The sequence below is a fragment of the Condylura cristata genome, unplaced genomic scaffold, assembly GCF_000260355.1.
Source record: "Condylura cristata isolate star-nosed mole 26May11 unplaced genomic scaffold, ConCri1.0 scaffold00025, whole genome shotgun sequence".
NCBI lineage: Eukaryota > Metazoa > Chordata > Mammalia > Eulipotyphla > Talpidae > Condylura > Condylura cristata.
In genome coordinates this window covers 28,910,708-28,924,636 of record NW_004567126.1, presented here as the reverse complement: position 1 = coordinate 28,924,636, position 13,929 = coordinate 28,910,708, and the positions used below count along the sequence as shown (strand labels likewise).

The following is a 13,929-nucleotide window of genomic DNA, read 5'->3' as shown; positions in this document are numbered from 1 at the left end:
TGCCCTCCTGTGGTGGATCTTGACACAAATGTCCCCTCGCTGCTCCAGAAGCTGCCACCCGCCCCTGTCACTCCAGAACTGCCCCTTCGCTTTCTTTGTGACACTTGTTGAGATGTCTGATAACCTTATTATTTTTTCCAGCTTTACATATTTCTTGCCTGCTTCTGCAGTGAGAGTGCTGAGCCTGACAGAGCCAAGGAGACCTGACCTGGCTCAGGAAGCTGCCAGCAAAATCCCAGCCCTGGACACACGGACCACACGCCAGGACCAGGCTCTTCAAGCAAGACGCAGGACTCACCAGGAAGAGAGAGCACAGAGCAGGATGGGAGGGGCACGACAGAGAGACCGCGAGAGCCCCACTCGGCACAAAACCCCAAAACACACAGAAAAACCACATCATGGAAATTTCGGCTTGGGCTGGATATTTGATGGTGTTAAAGAATTACTGTTGGATTTTTGAAGTGTAATCATGGTGTTGTGGTTACACCTCAGAAAGAGGGACCCTTACTGCTTGGAGAAGCGCATGACTACCAGCCAGTGGCATGATGTGGACACGATTTCCTTTAGGCCCCTACAGACACGAGTATGGTCGCAGTGACAGACCACGCTTCACGGCGGCCAAATGGTTCACTTTAATTTTACTACTCTGTCACCGTCTATATAGTGGAACATTTCCATAATGTAAGTTTTAAAAATCCACTAATATCCTCACTGCACTACTTAGCTAAGTACTGGGGCATCTGTAGACTACTTTATCACGTTCCCAAGAAGAAAAGAACACATTTCTGTGTTCCTAAAAAGTAACTCGAGGCCACAACAACACATAACATGACACAATGTTATGTGACAGCTCAGAAGCCATGAAGTGGCGCCCAGGTGTAGGGAGGAGTTCGGGGAGCAGCGCCCAGGGGTGTCCCTTGTGCCCGGAAGACTGTCTCCCAGCTGGCAGGTTCCAGGGCCCGCGACGTGATGAGATGCACGGGACTGCGCAGGCAGCCATTTGAGAGGGGGCTGCTAAAAGTGGGAACGCGGAGGAGGGTGTGGGGCTCCTGACGTAGGCTTCAGGCCTGACACTCTGTGCATCTGTGTCCCCACTGGGGGAGGGTGTTCCCAACCTCCGTGCTATTTTTGCTACAGGTCCATAATCGCTTCAAAATAAGAGGTGAAAAACTGAACATGTACCGGGCAGGAAACTCAGGACTTGCAGGCGGCGAGATGAGTCCTCCTCGCCGTCAGGCTGACCAGCAGGAGCTGGGAGGGTGGACGGGCACGGCACGCCTGTGCAGCCTGGTGCGGCCCCGGCCGGGCGAGTCGGCCGTGGACAGGGCGTGCCTGCCTCCCTGCCCCCCCAATGCCGGGAGGCCAGAAGCGCAGGGCTGTAGGGCACATGGCACGCTTAGGGGCTGGTACTGACCACGTTGTCTTGATTCAGGAGCAAACACCAAGCCCGGGCCAACCTCAGAGCTGGGATGGCTTCCCCTTCAGGGACTCTGCTCCTGGGACTTTGCGGATGAGCTCAGGGCAGGCTGAAAGAAAGGGTTCTTTGTGCCCCTGCTTTCCCTACGGGGGAGGAGCGGGCTCAGCCCCCAAGTAAATGCAAGATCCTGGGGTGATACTTGCCTGAAGTTAGGTAAATCCATTTTGTTCCAACACTTTGCAGCTCATAAGGGACAAGCTTTTTCTAGAGAACACACATTACTGTGAAAAGAAGCTACCCACACTAAGTGGGATCAACTGGATACACAAGGGCAACTTTGTGCCATCCCCCTTATATGAGTGAACAAGCCAAACCAAGTATTGTTGTGGGGGGCAGTGGGGTGCCAGAGGCTGGGGGATGTACTAGGGATACAGCTTCTGCTTGGAATGGTGAACTTTGTGTAAACAGAAGTGGAGATGGCTGCACAGCCTCATGAATGTTTCCGAAAACACTAAGAAGAGGTCTAATAAATCACCCAGCAATCCCACTCCTAGACATCAACCCAAAGAATGCAAAACCACTAATTGGAAGGGATCGACGCACTCCTGTTCGCTGCACTATTCTTCCACAAGATACGCACGGGGGAATACTACTCAGCCATAAAAAAGACGATCTCTTGCCACTTGGTACAACACATATGGAACTGAAGGGGGTTCTGATTGCCAGATGGCTTAACTCAGATGTTTTAGGATATAGAGAAACCAAATAAAGGGCCAGAAAAAAACCAACCAAACGCAACCACTACCAATGTGACTCAGAACGGAGGCTACCGGGAGGAGGAGGAGGGCTCAGACCCGGCGCCGAGGGGACCAAGCGGACAATGCCAGCACACGCACAGCGCGGAACGTCGTCCGCCCACGTTGTGTGTTTTACCACACAGAAAACACGCCTAAAAGAAGGGAAAGAAGAGCGCGCAGAGAGAAGGGCCGTGGAGGGGCCAGTGCCCTCAGACTCACCTGTGCGCCCGCCGCTCATTATAACGCAGCGGCTGGCCCCCGTGGCTGGAGGCCCCCAGGGCTGGGAGGCAGAGGTGGGGGGTGGGTCACACACCCCTCCCGCCCCCCGATGAGGACGAGAAGTGGCCCGCCCTTGTGGACTGCGCTACCAGGTGCCTCTTCAGTGGGAAAGTGAATTCTACTGTCAAAACAACGCTCTCGTGGCACTGGCGCGCTGGGAGCCGTGGCGCTCCAGGTCTGCATTTCCTGCGGTGGCCGGAGAGCCTGGGCGCTGGAAGGCTCACGTGAGAGCGGCGCTGGGCGCTGCCGGGCGTCTGCCCTCCTGGCGGCGCCGCCTTTCAGGCACCGGGTTTCCGCTCCAGAGTGAGCAGACCCCTGAGCTCCGCGAGTCACCCCGGCCTGGGGGGGAGACAGGCCGTGGACCTTTCCTACCTGCGCTCTCTGCCCTCTTGCTCTGGGTTTCTGGAACTCTCCTGAGCCAGAGTGTCAGACACCAGCTTAAGCGCGCGCTCCGAGTGGGAGATGGCCTTCTGCGCCGCCCGGAGCTCCTCCTCGGTGGGGCAGATGGCAGCGTGCTTGCACATGACGTGCCGGTCATCGCTGGACTCCGGCCGCCGAGTGGGCTGTGGGGAGATGGGGCACAGGGTGGGTGGGTTGAGGGCCCCAGGATCCAGTGCCGGAGCCAGGCTGACCGTGGGATGATAGGCAGGTGGTGGCTGGACAGCCCAGCCGAGGAAAGGTGGGTGCCCACGGGACAGTGCAGGAGCCAGGGCCATGGGTCTGCCTGGGAGCGCTGGGCCAAGTATGAGCCCAGAGGACTCCTCTGGCCACACTCTCGCATTTCTCAGCCAGCGTCTGGCCCACCAAGGTCTCTCCCCTTGGCTAGTGCAAACTAAAGGCGCCTATCTGCCCAGGGCCTGGTCTGCGGGCAAGTTGTGCGGGCTCCTGAGGGGTGTGACCGCAGGGCCTCCTGAAGCTAAAGAAACACAGCGACGACGGTAGGGCAGGGCCTGGTGATCAGAAAGAAGGTGTACTCCTCCAGTGCCAGCCCTTTCCGCAGGCCTAGGTACAAAACTTGGCCCCTCCTTCCGGAGAGAGCCCAGGTCTTTCTGGCGAGGGAGTGAGAATGCCATCCACCCCTGGGGCTAACACCCAGTAGCAGGAAGACAAGCCCTGCTCACCAGGGCCGCAGGGGCGGGCTCCCCAGGCCTGACCATGAGGGGCGGCGGGCAGGCCGGCCTGGGGTGTCCCGGGTGGTCATCCTGGGCAGCCGGCGCCTGTGCCAGCCGCCTCCTGCAGATGTCATCTTGCCTGCGGGACGAGAGGGGACAAGGAACTGTGAGCAGCGCGGGACCCCGGGCTTGTCCCCTTGGGCAGTGTGGGACCCCGGGCTTGTCCCCTCGGCCACATGGGAAAGCCGGGAGTCTCCTCACCATCACACTGGGTAGGCTGGGGCTCCAGGTTGACTGGCAGGCGACCCGGCACGGGGGCCCCATCGTGACCCACAAGACGCTGTAATTATGTGCCCTGCGCCAGCCTGCTGAGCACAGGCCAGGGAGCCCGAAGCTGCAGCCCTGGGCCAGCTGACACCCCAGCAGACTCACGCTGCGGAGCTTCCCTGAACGAGCTGCCGTGGCAGGAAGCACTTGCTCCCAAGGGCGGGGAGATGCGGGCCGCCAGCGCCCTGGAAGCCAGGCTATCAGCAGCTCCCCTTGGTTTGCCCGGCCCACGCTTAGCAGGTGGAGGGCAGAGCAGCCCCTCAGCCCCGCGTGCAGGTCTGGCTCGCCGCCAAGCCCCGGTGGGCGGGCGGCGGGCAGAGCCAGGGCCACACCTCATCTGGTTGTGCCAGCGCCGCATGGCCTCCAGCCGCCGCTTGGTCAGCTGCCTCTGCTTCCGCAGCTGCTCCTCCACAACCCGCCGGGTTCTGGGGCTGGGCTTGAGTGCCAGGGGGAGCTCGGGGTTCACTTTTTTCTGGAAAGACAAGAAGAGGACGTACATGCAGCCCTTCATCGAAGGAGACTGCGGTGAGTCTCGGGAACCCAGGAGAGCCCCACCGTGACATCCTCCCACTGGGCTTCGACCCTAAAGTCACACTCCTCCTCCCCAAGGCCCACAGTGGGGAAGGGAAGCACTGAGGGGAACAAAACACAGCCGACACCCAGAGTTCACAGGGGACAGACAGCGGTGGCGGCTGGACCCCATCATGCATCTGACTAAGACATCAGAGAAGGTGACGCACACACAGACTGGGACGCTCGGCCCCAATCATGTAATTCAGAGCAACGTCGGTGATGCGGAATCCAGCAAACAGTCATGCTCTGACTAGCAATGGGGGCCGGCTAAGAAATGTGTCACTAGAAGACTCGGCCACTACTGCACACCAGTACACGGTCAGGCCACGGAGGCCGTCGAGCACGCGCAGTCCTGGGCCACGGTCTGCCACCTGGTGCATCACTGCCAGTTCAACTGTTAAACGCTCGTTTCTAGAACATCAGTTTTGTCATTCAGGAAGTCGCATGTGTCGTTTAAGGATTATTCACTGGTACAGAGAGACCCAGGGTCCATCAGCTGATGAGTGGATTAACGCAATGTGGTCCATCCAGGCACTGAAATAGTGCTGAGCCATAAAAAGGAGCTGCTAGGTGGGTGGGGCTTGAAAACACGATGCTTTGGGAGAGAAGCCAGACATGACAGGCCACACAGCATTTGCTCTCACTTAAGGAAATGTCCAGGGGCCCTCCCTGGTGCCACAACAGGTTAAAATGCAGCACTAGGAAGCTGTCCACAGCCTCTGAAGCATGAGTTCAATCCCCGGCCAGGGAGTGACCCACAGGGCGCAATCCTGACCTGCCCGCTACTCCCTTCAGCGTGTGTTTCAGTGGATCCACCTGTTCTGCTCCCCACTCAACCGAAGCTGAGCCCTGGAGGGGCCACACCGGGAGGCCCGCTTCTGAAGATACCCATGTTTGAGAACTTCCTCTGGCAACAAGGGGTAAAATACAAGGGCAACTACAACCCCGTGGGGGTCCTTCCGTCAGCAGGTGGCCCACACGCAGTTCCTCAGGCCACCTGAGAGGTCTCCTCCCGTCCCAAGCCAGAGCCGCCTTCCGGGGCTCAGGCCGGCGAGGCAAAAGGTGCAATGTGAGGGCCCTCCCCGCTGGTGCAGCGGGTTAAAGCACAGCACTGAGAATCTAAAGCCGCTTCCGCATGAGTCCGATCCCCGCCTGCCCCGGAGGTGACCACATGGCGCGGCAGACCTCTCCTGACCCGCCCCTGCTCCCCTTAGCAGTGTACTTCGTCGATCTGCCTGTTCTGCTCCCCGCTCTGTCTCTGGTGAAGCCTCTCACCGCCCCTGAGCCTCTGGCCTGTATCCCAGTTCTGCACAAATAAATAAATCTTAAAAAAAAAAACGGTGCAATGTGAGACATGGGCGAGATGTAGAAAGCACCGGAATCTCCCCAGACCCCAACCGGGGTGAGCAGAGGGGCGGCCTGGCGCCCCTGCTGGCCGCACCTTGTACTGCAGCCGGTGGCGCCGCCCCCGGATGTGCATGTCCCTGGCGTTGTGGTCGTTGAAGCTGCACGCACACAGCTTGCAGTGGAACCGCGTCACTTTGCCTTCTTCGTTGCACACCTGAGACACAAATCAGCGCACCATCAGGGGTCTGGCTCTCAGGCAGGGGCACCTCCTTCCCGGGAAGGGCACGGACCCAGGGAGGCTGCTGGCTTCCTGTTTGCCCCGTGATTTGTTCAGAAAATTTCCCCGGAGGGTGATTTGGTGATGGAAAGCCCATGGGGGTTAGAATGGGATGGGGGAAATGATTTCAAAGTAACTATTGTAATAAAAAGGAAACTTTCCCCCAGTGGTCTGATTTGAAGGGCAGTCTTCAGAACAGCTCTGTCCCCAGGCCCCGCCCCACCCTCGCCCCCCAGCACAGCCTGGCCCTGCAGGCTCCCTCACGAGGCCATGCCTACCCACTGTGCCTTCTCCAGCTCCTTTGGCCTCTGTCCCTGCTCTCCTTAAACTAGGAAGTGACAGGGTCTCCAACGGCATGAAGCTGCCTGGAATGGCCACTTTGCACAGGACAAACGGAAGACGCTGAACTGGTTTCCAAGAACATGAACAGGAAGAAGGGTCAATGCCACCTCACGCCTGTCTTTGGGAGTGATACCGCTGGGCTGCTGGAGCACTCAGGGGTGAGGGTGGGAGGACACACCTGTTAGGGCTCTGGGCACCTGGACGGCGGCTCACCGAGTGCCAACAGGGTGTGCAGGAGACCTACCCATGCCCGGGGCTAAAGGCGACAGAGGTGGACAGAGACCTGGCCCTGCGGTCTATGGGCCCGGCCCCAGCAGGTCCTGAGAGCCTCGGGCCCAGCAAAGGGGCAACATGGGAGCTTTCCAAATGCCTCAATTTCAAGGGCCTGGATTTCTCTTCCTGCTTGTCTTCCCACAGGTAAAAAGAGCCGCCTGGCAGGAAACGCCTCTGCTCATACCACATCCTGTTTCTAGGATCTGAAGCCCGGACCTGCCTGTGGGCTTAGCCGAGGCTGCCTGGTCTGGCCTGTAAACTGCACTTGTCCTGTGGGTGCGGCAGTTACCTCTTCCACATACTCTGGGCCTACTGGCTGCGAGTCACAGGAGCTTCCAGAAGCTTCCTCAGAGCCTCCTCCAGTAGCTAGTCCTCTGGGCTCCTCCGTTTTGGGCTCAGGGGGTCTGCTGCCCACTGCTTGTTCCTCAGAAAGCCCTAGAGGGAAGAACTGTGTTATTTGTCATGTTTGAGCCAAAAACCGTGGTGGGCTTCCTGTCTGCCGTGTGAACCCTACCACTGCGTTCCCGCTGCCCCACTTCCCGCCCCTGTGGAAGCCCCCAAGACCCTCTGGTGCCAGCTTAGACCCCAGCTGAGAGTGGGGCCCATCCCACGCTGGATGGATGCAGCTCAGATGCACCCCTGGGAAGTCTGCTTGGAGGCCGAGCTCAGGGAGCTCCAGCTGGACAAAGCCCAGTTCACAGATGCGAGATGCCAGGAAGGCCGAGGACCAGGTCAGCCTGGTCCCACTGGGCAAACCCAGTGGCCTCACCAGGAAGACATTTTTTATCAAAATTGTTTGTGATCTGGTCTTATTTAATAATCTGGTCTTTAACATCACGTGATTATTCAAATCTCAGGGTTTCCTGGGCTAAATGTCGAAGACACCCCCTCCCCCTCCTTTGTCCAGTGTGGAGGTAAAGGGCAGAGACTGACAGATCGACCCGGTTTGACTGCCACCTGCACTGCTTACGGGTGTCCCCTGGCCAGTCACCAACCTCGCCCCACATCAGCTGTGCATCTGCAAGTTAACGACAAAATCTACTTTACAGGGTCAAGGGTAAACCGCTTAGCAGGCAGGGAATGCGATCCCAGTGATTTCCAGCCCGACCCTTGTCACGCAGAGGCCACCGAGTCTCCCACGAGAGGGAAGGCAGGGATGAGGGTCTCCAGGAGCCCACAAACTCATCAGAGCCGAACCTGCCCGCCAGAGCACAGGAGCCTGCAGACACGTACCTGCGGGTGCGGCCTGCGAGGCGGGGGGTCGCTGGGGCGGCACTGGCTTGCTCAAGGTGTGCGTGCCGGGGCCGGCAGGGGCCACGGGCTTGGCGGCGGGGTCAAGTGGGGTGAGGGGGGCTGGCTCGCTGCTGCCGGCAGGCTGGGCCAACCTGGAGTTTCCCGGCGCTGGTTCTACGATGGGAATGGGCTTCCCCAATTTGGTGTGCAGCTTGAAGACCTGGAACAGACCCAGGCCTCCCTGTCAGGGCCACTTCTAGGCCTGGTTGAAGATGTTCAAGAGAAGCAGAGCATGGGCCCGGGGCGGGGTGGGCTGTGGCCGCCTCACTGTGTATGAGGAGCAGCAACATTCCCCCCAGAAGGGCTTCAGAGGGGCTCCTGCTTCTCGCTCCCCACTAGCCACGTACGCACACAGCAGTCAACGCAGCTTAACAACCGGGACGTGGCTCAGGGGACTGTACCGTGTGCGAGCGCCACGGGCGTCGTCACGCAGACCAAGGTGGGAGGGCCGCTGGCGCCCAGGTAGCGGCAGGGCCCGTGGGGACCTGTGCCATCTGTGCTGTCCCTCGCTGGCCGGAACGTCAGGAGATCAGACCGTGCGTCCGCCCCGCTGGCTCCCACCAAGCCTTTCCCTCCAAACACTGCTTGGGGCCAAAGGGCCACTTTCTGCCTCCCGAGCCCGGTCCGGTGCCCACCCCAGCAGGGGCACAGCGTGCCTGGAAGGTGGTGGCTAAAGGCCACACTGAGCAGGAACGCATGGACACAGGTCTACCGAGAGTCCCGTCTCCCCATCCTCAGCCAGCCCTCGCCCCACCGCACTCCCCGTCAAAAGCACTTAGTGCAAATGTCCCACCGGAACGCCTCGGCCTCAGCCTCTGCATGGAGGACCACCCCGGACACGTTTCCCAGGTCTAAGTCTCCTACACTCACAGCTCCTGAGCCGGCGTCAGGTGCTCCCTGGCTCCTGAAGCCCAGCGGCCTGAGCCCAGCTCCTCTGCCTCTGCCCTACAGCGCAGTCAAGCCAGGGCGTTCCCTTCCCCCACTTCTCCACCCCCTCCTCCCCTCCTCCTTCCCCCCTCTGCTCATTCCCTGGTGGGACTTGGGGCTGGTTCAGGCCCTTAAGGGTCAGGTTGAAGACAGACCCTCAAGCAGGTGGTCACAGGGCAGTGGGGGGCTGGCGGAAGGCAGAGTTGGGGGGTGCGGTGGGAGCAAAGGCACAGGAGCAGGAGGACAGGAGACAGCGTGCTGGGCGGGGGCAGGGCTCGCCCACTGCCCAGTCCAGACCCACACGACGCTCCGAGGAGGTGACCCAGCGGGCATCCTCCTCCCCTCTCAACACACGCCCAGGCTGTGAACATTCTAGCGCCGGGTAAGATGCCATCTAGAAGAGGGCTGCTGCTCTTCAAAGTACCTTCTGGGCCGTAGGAAGAGCAGGTTCAGGGAGGGAGGCGACATCCCCCTGCCTGTCAGCTGGGGGAGCCCATGAACTTCCCCCAGGAAAAGACAGGCCCAAGGAAAACACTGGCATTGAAACAGTAACACATGCCCCAAATACTGATACTCATTTAATATCAATTAAGACTTTGATATAAAACTTCCGATTTAATTTGGTTTGTACAATTTGATTTATTTTTGAAAAGCAGGAGCCCGTGTGGAATATACCCTTTGCTCGCCTCAAAGTTCGAACTCTCGTTCATGTGAATGTAGGAACACACCTCATGTCAAGAATGCTTCCTCTGGGCCTCGATCCCATCCCTCCCCGCTTTACGCTTCTGCCCAGCGGCAGGAAGACTCTCCTCTCTGGGAGGTGAAACTGGCTGGGAGGAGGGCGCTATGTGGCCTACAGACAGCGCTTCCTCCCACCACTGCTGCCTCCGGGCACTGACACCCCACTGGGTCCCTGCGGAGGGCTCAGCATGGCCCCTCCGGGGCACCTACCTTCTGGTGCTTGGCCCCCTGGATGTGGGCTGCGTAGGCCTCAGCCCCGGTGCAGGACACAGCACACAGGCCGCAGTGCAGCTGGGCCTGCACCCGGCGTGGGCTGCCGGTGGGCTGGCTGCCGGTCTTCTGAGCTGCCTCCTTCTTCTTGTGCTTCTGTCCGTCCAGGTGCTCACGATAGGTCTGTCAGCAGAGAGAGAGGGGCCCGAGGGCGGCGCGTGCTCGCCAGGTACCCCTTTAGGTAAGCCCACTCCACACACTCAGAACGAAGACTGAGGCTGCTTTCTCTTTCCTAAAACACGCCTTTCTTAACCAAACACCCTCAAAGGATCATGCATTTAGTTTGGGGGGCCATTTGAAACTCCTGGTTTTTCTGAACCCCAGCAAAGATCTCAGGCCTCCGAGACCCGGCAAGGACAGGTAGCAACGAAAGACGCCGGGCACGCTTCCCTTCCAGACGCTGCTGTATGCGAGGGGCTTGTGTGGGAGAGGATGCAGGAGTCCTGGCCACGAGTCCTGCTCCACAGGGCCACGATGCCCACCTGTGCCGGCGAGCGCCCCAGCTCTCACGCGGCGGCCCCGCGCCACCCTGGGATCCGAAGGCGAGGACCACAGCAAACCCAGCCCGCGCGCCTGCTCCGCAGGGTGCTCTCACCGCCAAGAGGCCACACTCGTGTACTGAAAACGCCGCTGGAAAGCACACGAGAAACCCAGAAACCCTCGACTGCCTGGGAGCGGGGAGCAGGCGGGCACGGAACAGAAGAGGCGCCTGCTATTTTGTGGTGTGTCTGGTCACCGTTCCACAAGGCGCGCTGGGCGCCGGCTGGAGGGCCCTTCACCTAGGCGGCACTCTCACGCGCACACGTGTGTCCTGCACACATGCACGCACACGCACTAACCTGTCTTCATCCACTTCTGGCCCTGGTAAACCGCCCAGCAGGCCAGCTGTAGTGGCCGCTGGGAGGCCCTGTTGGTGCCCCAGCCCTCCCTGCATTGGGGAGAGGACACTGGCTGCCTCTTGCCCGCTGCCCAGCGCAGCGAAGGCCATGCTCTGTGGCCAACACCCAGGGCGTGCCCTCCTCACCAGCTGCCCATGTTAAGGCCACCCCTGATGTGCACCTGATGGGGCAGCAGTGACCCTGACCCTGACGTCCTGACCTCGGGTCGGTGAGAGGGGGCCTGCCGGCACAGGCGAGGCGACTGACCTGCGGACCAGCGCAGCCGACCTTGCAGACCTCACAGTAGAGGAGCAGCGACGACCTGGGGCTGCCCTTGGCTCTCAGCAGCTTGTTGGGGGCCGGTGGTTTCTTGGGGACACCGTCAGCAGCGCTGGCACTGGGACTGCTCCCTGAGCTGCTCCACAGGGAGGCGTCTGCGGGCTTGGGGAGGGCTGGGGGCTGCTGGGGAGGCGGCGGCGGCGGCGGCGGCTGGAGGGGTGCCGGGGCAGATGGGGGCTGTATCTGTGGGGGCAGCGGTGGAGGGTAGAACAGACTGGCAGCTGGGCACATGGATGTGTCATAGCCTGAGTAGCTCGGGCCTAAGAGGCAGACGAGGAGAGAGCGGATGGACTGGTTTCTGGGACTACACTGCCAGCCACCAGCGTGCACACCCCTGGCGCCCCCGATTACCGGAGCATGGGGCGGAGGCGGGGCTGAAAGAGGAGCCCGGGGTGTAGGGAGGTAGAGGGGAGGCAGAGGCTGCCGGCTGGCCGCTGGCTGGGGCGTAGGTGTGGCTGGCAGGTGTGGAGCTGGCTGCCTGGCCCTCCTGAGCGGTGGGCGGCTGCTGTGGCAGCTGTGCTGGGCTGCAGCCCCCGCAGGGCTGACCGTAGGCTCCTTTCGTCCCTGGGGAGCAAACACAGCCCGTTCTGAAGAAGCCGCCTCACCGCTGTCGCCCGGGGTCAGAGAGCGGAGTCCCTACGCGCACCACCTCCCCAGCTCCACGAGCCAGCGTGGACCCCAGGCCCCGAATCGTGAGTGGGTCTTGGGGGCAACTGGCCGCGAGCTTCCTGAATGTCTAACTCCTGGGACCCCTCTTGACCGGAAGCCTGCGCCCTGGCTCTTCCTCCTCTAGAATCCAAGTCCTTGGGTCCTGGGAAAGCGTCCTTGGAGAAAAGCCCTTGCTGCGCAGTCAGCCCCCCACCCCACCCCCACCCCCACACAAAGGCTTTCGGGCGCTGGAGGAGGCAGTCCCAGCGCCACATCCAGGCACGTGTCGACCAAGGATGACAGAAGACAGCGCCCAGAGTGGGGCGTGGTGGCCGCACCGCCAGGCCTGCCCTCACTCAGTGATGTTCCCTGACAGAGCCCGACACCACGTCTCTCAGAACAGGCCCCGGTGTTAAACGACACGCGACTATACCCTGATCTCCTCGGAACCTGGAATGTCTCACATCCGGGCTTAACGGGGCTCCCCATGCTGAGCTGAACATCTCTGCGCCCACTCCCCGGGCTAGGGACACGCACCTGGCGGGCAGAGCGCGCCCGCGGCGGAGAGCGGAGGCTGGCCGGCAGAAGGCGGGCGACACGGCTTATTCTCACAGCTGCTGGCAGCCACTGGTGAGCCGGAGCCGTAACCGTCCTGCGAGAAGTTGCCCGGGACAGACACAGGGTGGGGAGAAACCCACTCAGGGCCGCGACTGTGTCAGGCCCTGTTTTGGCTGCTGGGGGAGCAGTGAGGAGGATGCAGCCTGCTCTGATGGAACTGAAGCTAATGTCTGAGAGACAGAGCGCTCTGGAATGTCCAGCAGGACGAGGAGAGGGCTCCTCGGAGGGACGGTGAGGCAGGGAAGTGCGAGTAGACCTGCGGACAGAGTTCCCAGCAGGGTGAGCAGCATGCGGGGGTGGGGGTCCCCCCGGGCAGGGGTCAGCTAGTGGGCTTGCCGATCAGGAAGGGAGAGCAGAGGAGTAAGGCAGTGGTGACCGCCAGGCAGGGTCAGGTGGGCTAGCGCTAGGGGCTTGAGGAGGGCCTGGATTCCACACCAAGGGCAGCTGGGCACAAGACTGGATCCTGCCTCACAGGGGCGTCTGGACTGTGGTTGGATTGGGTATAAGGTGGAGGTGAGGACAGGAGGCCCCGGGAGAAGGGCAGGAGGGGAGGAGACAGAAGCAATGACCAGCGAGACTGGCCCACTAGGTGGCTGGTGGTGCCATTTACCGGCTGAACCAGGGACAGGCTATGGATGGTAGAGGCTCGGGGGGCTGGACACACCCAGCAGGTGGTGATGCCACATAGGAAGCGCTGGTTAGATCTGTGGGCACAGAGATCTGTAGTTGGGGTGGTCACACTGTCAGCGCCCAGGAGGGCCCAAGGAGCCCAGACACGTCCCCCACCACTTCTACCTGGGGGCAGGGGCAGGAGGCGGGGCGTGTCCTGGACAACCAGCCAGCATGGCTCACTTCTAGCCCACACTACCCTGTCTGCAGGGCAGGGCAGGGCAGGCGACTGATACCTGGTACGAAGATGCCACGCTGGACACGGGGGCCAGCCCCTGGCTGCTGTAACTGATGTCCTGGCCAGAGTAGGGCTGGTATCCACTGTGCCCCGCTGAAGCAAGAGGCCTGGGGGACTGGGCCGCGGGGGGAAACGTCAGGATCGCAGGCTGCGTGGGAAAACTGGCTCCGGCCGCAGGGAGCGGAAAAGCCAGGGGAGGCTGCGCGCTGGGGCTGCAAACGGACACAAAGCCAGGCTGCGTTAGAAGGCCATGCTGAGTGCAGCCCAGGCGGAGTCTGGCAAACACCAGAAGAGCCGCTCGGGATGCCTGCATGAATATACGGCTCTTCCGGACTTGCAATGGCGTTAAGTCCTGATAAACCCGCGGGAAGTTGAAAATCTGCTAAACTGAAATGCACTTCAGACACCTCGCCTCCCGACATAGCTCCAGCTCACCCACGTTAAGGGCTTACACTAGCCCTCAGCTGGGCAAAAGCATCTAATACAAGGGCTCTTAGCAATATAAGAGAGTGCTGAACAGCCCGTGCAATCTCACTGTTCTGAAAATGAAACAGAGTGGCGGTT

General features: G+C 60.8%; 1 protein-coding gene across 1 annotated transcript in view; it reads right to left on the bottom strand.

Moving 5' to 3' along the window:
* Positions 1–13,929, bottom strand: part of ZFR2 (zinc finger RNA binding protein 2) — a 41,679-nt gene that overhangs the window by 9,770 nt on the left and 17,980 nt on the right. The window contains exons 2-12 of the mRNA XM_012729416.1: positions 13,364–13,577; positions 12,378–12,492; positions 11,544–11,756; positions 11,121–11,452; positions 9,916–10,098; positions 7,978–8,197; positions 7,034–7,179; positions 5,947–6,066; positions 4,265–4,404; positions 3,615–3,744; positions 2,866–3,056 (exon numbers count right to left, since the gene is read on the bottom strand). Of these exons, the coding sequence (XP_012584870.1) occupies positions 2,866–3,056; positions 3,615–3,744; positions 4,265–4,404; positions 5,947–6,066; positions 7,034–7,179; positions 7,978–8,197; positions 9,916–10,098; positions 11,121–11,452; positions 11,544–11,756; positions 12,378–12,492; positions 13,364–13,577 (2,004 nt within the window). The remainder of the gene's footprint in view (positions 1–2,865; positions 3,057–3,614; positions 3,745–4,264; positions 4,405–5,946; positions 6,067–7,033; positions 7,180–7,977; positions 8,198–9,915; positions 10,099–11,120; positions 11,453–11,543; positions 11,757–12,377; positions 12,493–13,363; positions 13,578–13,929) is intronic.